At 38.4% G+C, this 4,081-nt stretch overlaps 1 protein-coding gene across 1 annotated transcript; it reads right to left on the minus strand.

Annotated features, from left to right (window-relative positions):
• Positions 1-338: 338 nt before the first annotated feature.
• LOC132353399 (small nuclear ribonucleoprotein Sm D2-like) lies at positions 339-700 on the minus strand. Its single transcript, XM_059904569.1, has one exon. It carries the CDS (start codon positions 690-692, stop codon positions 339-341), a length of 354 nt encoding a protein of 117 aa, XP_059760552.1. The 5' UTR covers positions 693-700.
• Between the last annotated feature and the right edge of the window lie 3,381 nt (positions 701-4,081).

Consider the following 4,081-nt stretch of genomic DNA (forward strand, 5'->3'; position numbering starts at 1 on the left):
GAAAATAAAATTACCTTCATCAGTGAGTCTTGCTCAAGGGACATCCTTTTATACCAGCATTTTCCCTGGATCTTGTTATTGACATGGACCAGTCTGGATGGTAGACACCATCCTGGTTCAGCCATTACCCTTGTTATCAGGGGCCCAGATTCTTCTGGAGGCATATATTATTACCTGGGACATGGTTGGAAGGAACCTCAGAGACAAAAGTCATCATCCTTCCTCCTCACTTTTTTTTTTTTTTTTTTTAGAAAAAACACATGACTTTATTATTCCCAGCACAAAGGGCAGGTCTTCGCAAAACGAGGGGGCAAGTTCTGACGGCAGGGAGGAGGCCCCTACTTGTCGGCGATGAGCGGGCTCCGCAGGACCACAGTGGCCGAGTCCCCGTGCAGGAACATTTTTGAGATGTAGCGGTCCTTGTTGACTGGGTTGGACTTCTTCTTGCCCTTGCCGCTCTTGGGGACTTCAGTCCACATCTCCTTCACATTCTCCAGCACCATGTTGCAGTGCCTGTCAAAGGCTTTCACACGGCCCAGGAGCTTCTTGTTGCGGCAGTTGATGAGCACTTGGGTGTTGTTCTTGACCGACTGGGTGAGCACGGGGAGTGGCCCTGTGTTAAACTCCTCCTCCTCCCGCTTCTGCAGCTCCTCCGGTGTCATCTCACTCTGGGGCTTGTTGAGGAGGCTCATGTTGGCGGTGGTGGCCGCGTTCTCAAGTCACTACCGTCTCCTCCGTGTTGCTTCGGCCTTCCGCAGAGAGCCCTCCCCACTTTTTAATAAATGATTGAACTAAGGCCCAGAGAGCAGAAGTAATTTGACTAAGGCTTCACATTATGATACATTGTGACAGTTAGATTTAGATCCAGGTATCCTTGACCTGAGTGCTAAGTACAACTGTGGGGAGATACCAACATTTTTTCTTTCTTTTTTCCTTCCGTCCTTTCTCTCTCTCTCTATTGCTTTTGTTTTTGTTTTGTTTCATTTTAATACATTGTAGGTACTGGGACAAACCCAAGTAGCAAGGCTGTTTCCATGGCCAAATATCCAGGCCTTCATTATGCATTCCACTGACTCTCCTCCTACCTCTCACTCTTCCATTAAGTCAACAGGAAAGAGAAGAGGCTGCTTCTTTCCTCTTCCTATTTTTACCACCAGATTTAAGCTCGGAGTCTGTAAACTACCCACCCCACCATACCCCCACCACACAAACACATGTCTTGATTTAGACTAAGACTTGATATCAACTGAATAGCCCACTAAATACATGTACACATAGGATGGAGCCTGTTTAAATCTTATTACCATTCATTTTAATGTAAATTTAGTGATCACTAAGGGCTGCCTCAAAGGCAATGACTCTGCTCCCCTGGTGCAACTCCCCTCCCCAAATATCTTGGAAAAATAAACAGAAAGAAACAAGATCCACATTTTTCATGTCTGTTAACTTTGCAACATGTGCTAACCAAGTAGGTTACTGTAATGGAAGACTGTTATAATTAAGCCCTTTTCTCCCCATGCCATGCTAGAGTTGAGAGTCTGCTGGGAGCGATAAGAAAGTTCTGTTCTACTGAACGTTTTGATGTTGTCTTTTGAAATTGGCAGCTATAGGGTATAAAACCTTTTTTATTTGGGTTGTGGGAGACTGTAAACCATACAAACAATCACATGTGAACTGGAAATACAATATTAAATGTTGAACAAAGGGTATATTTTCTCCTAATTCCAGTGAAGCTGTATTTTTCTAGTGGAGTCCCATGATTCAAACATATTTAAATTGGAAAAAAAAAAAAATCTTCAATCTTCCAGTCAGTTATAAAACCATTGTGTGCACAGAAACTTTATAACAGCATGGGAGTTTATAATCCCCCAGCAGGAGGATTAGAAATTTGCAATGAGAGAAGTCCTTAATCTTGCACTTACATAACTGCACATTTCTTAGATTTAAATTGTACAAATCAAAAAAAATGAAGATCATTTTGTTCTTTTCTAAAGGGTACTCATAGATAAATGATGACTGGTTAGAGCCTATTGAACGTTTGAAACATTTGTAGAATATAATTTATTCATACCAAATACATCAGAAAAGTAACTCTAGTGTTAAATTACAGCATGAAGAAATTAAAAGGCAGAAGTGAGCCATTGAGTTTAAATGGATGCTCTGAGGTTTGTAGAAAATGTCAAAAGAGTTCAAATGTTCATAATGTGAAAGTAAATATTTGGGCATACTGTAGGAAGGCTTTATCCTGATGTAAGATAATACAGTTCTTCATGAAATATGTTATAAAGAGAAGACTGTTTAGTCTAGCTCATTTAATTTCCATGTGTTTTATTAATAAACAATTATACCAAAAAGGTATGTTCTTGCTCCCCATCTTCCTCATTCAAGTCTGTCTAGTTCTCCCATAAAGTGCATTCCTGAGTGAGTCAAACCAACTATAATTTTCCTTTTTCTTACTGATTTTTCTTCATTTATCAGAAAATTTGCTGGATCGGTAAAACATCTGTGAGGACATGAGGGTAGGAGACTAATAATGGTACAAGACTAATAATGGTACTTGGTCCATAGGATGTAGAAATAGCTAAGCCCTGTAGTCATCTGGCCATAATGCCTCCCCAACATGTGAGGGGAGATACAGACACAAAGAAGTCAAAGGCAGGCAAAATGTTGCTTTACACATGGCTGGCTTTCGCCTTAAACTTGGGAAGCTGAGCTGGGTTACATGGAGAATTCTTTTGCTGTGGTTTGATATTTTAAATGGTACTTTTCTTTAAACTTAACTTGCATCTTGGAACTTACCACTTTAGTAAATCTAAAATAACAATATTAAACTACAAAAAGAACCAAAAAATACAAACAAAATAAAACAAAATGAACGCATAGAGCCAAAGAATAGAATAAAAGAGGAGTGTTTAACCCTGAAGGGAATAATGAATATGCCCATAATTCTATCCATGTATTTACCTAATATCCACATTGCCACCTATTAAATGTCCAGGAATCTAAACAGCAGGGTCAGTACAGTTCTTCCTTTTAACTGTTGCAGAATAAAGATAAGCAGGATATATCCAGGGCTTTGAGGGCAATGTTTTCTTAAACAGGACACCAGACGCTCTAACCATATAGGCCAAAAACAAAAGAAAACCTCATTATCCACCTAGATGCGTGGGTGGAGGCTGAGGGAAGACAAGTATATGTAGTTAAGCATTAATATTTGAGGAATCTGGGTAGCATGTAACCAGTAAGATTTTTTTCTTCAGTAGTTTGAAATGCATATATCTAATCTAACAAATGACTTATTTACAGTATATAAAGAATGCCTACAAATCAATAAGAAAAAAGCAAAGAATATTTTTAAATGTCAAAACATATGAACAGATACTCAAATTCACTAGTAATCAAAGAAGCAAAGTTAAAACAACAGTGTAATAACACAACACACCCAAAACGATAGGAAAGAAAAAGGTAGAGGGAGAGTGGGAGAGAGGTGAAGGGAGGGAGAGAAAGAAGCAAGGAAGGAAGAAAAGAAGGAAAGAGGATGAAAAATGAATAGATAATAGCAAGTATTGACACAGATTTGGATTAACCAGGAATGTAATATGGTACAATCACTTTGAAAAACTGCTTGGCTGAACTTCTCATACCTTATTACCCTGAAATTCTACCATAAGCAATTTGACCCTTATGTACTATAAGAATATCCACGTGTTTACCAAAATACATGTACAAAATATATATTTGCAAAAATGTTCACAGCAACACTACTTTTAATAGTAAAAAGCTGAAAATAATCTAAATGTCCATCTTCAATACAGTAGATAAATAAATTATGCTGTATCCACATAATGGTTAAAAATATGTATTTTTAAAAATATTTATTTATTTATTTATTTATTTGGCTGCACCAGGTCTTTAGTTGTGGCACGCAGAATCTCTAGTTGTAGTATGCAGGATCTTTTATTTTTCTTTCTTTCTTTTTTTTTTTTTTAGCTGTGGCATGCAGGCTCTTAGTTGTGGCATGAGGGATCTATTTCCCTGACCAGGGATCGAACCCAGGCCCCCTGCATTGGGAGCATGGAGT

This window comes from Balaenoptera ricei, chromosome 19 (assembly GCF_028023285.1).
Source record: "Balaenoptera ricei isolate mBalRic1 chromosome 19, mBalRic1.hap2, whole genome shotgun sequence".
In the NCBI taxonomy this organism is placed as follows: Eukaryota; Metazoa; Chordata; class Mammalia; order Artiodactyla; family Balaenopteridae; genus Balaenoptera; species Balaenoptera ricei.

What these genes read in the sequence shown, in the direction of transcription:
- LOC132353399 (XM_059904569.1), bottom strand. Translation starts at nt 692, where the DNA reads ATGAGCCTCCTCAACAAGCCCCAGAGTGAGATGACACCGGAGGAGCTG.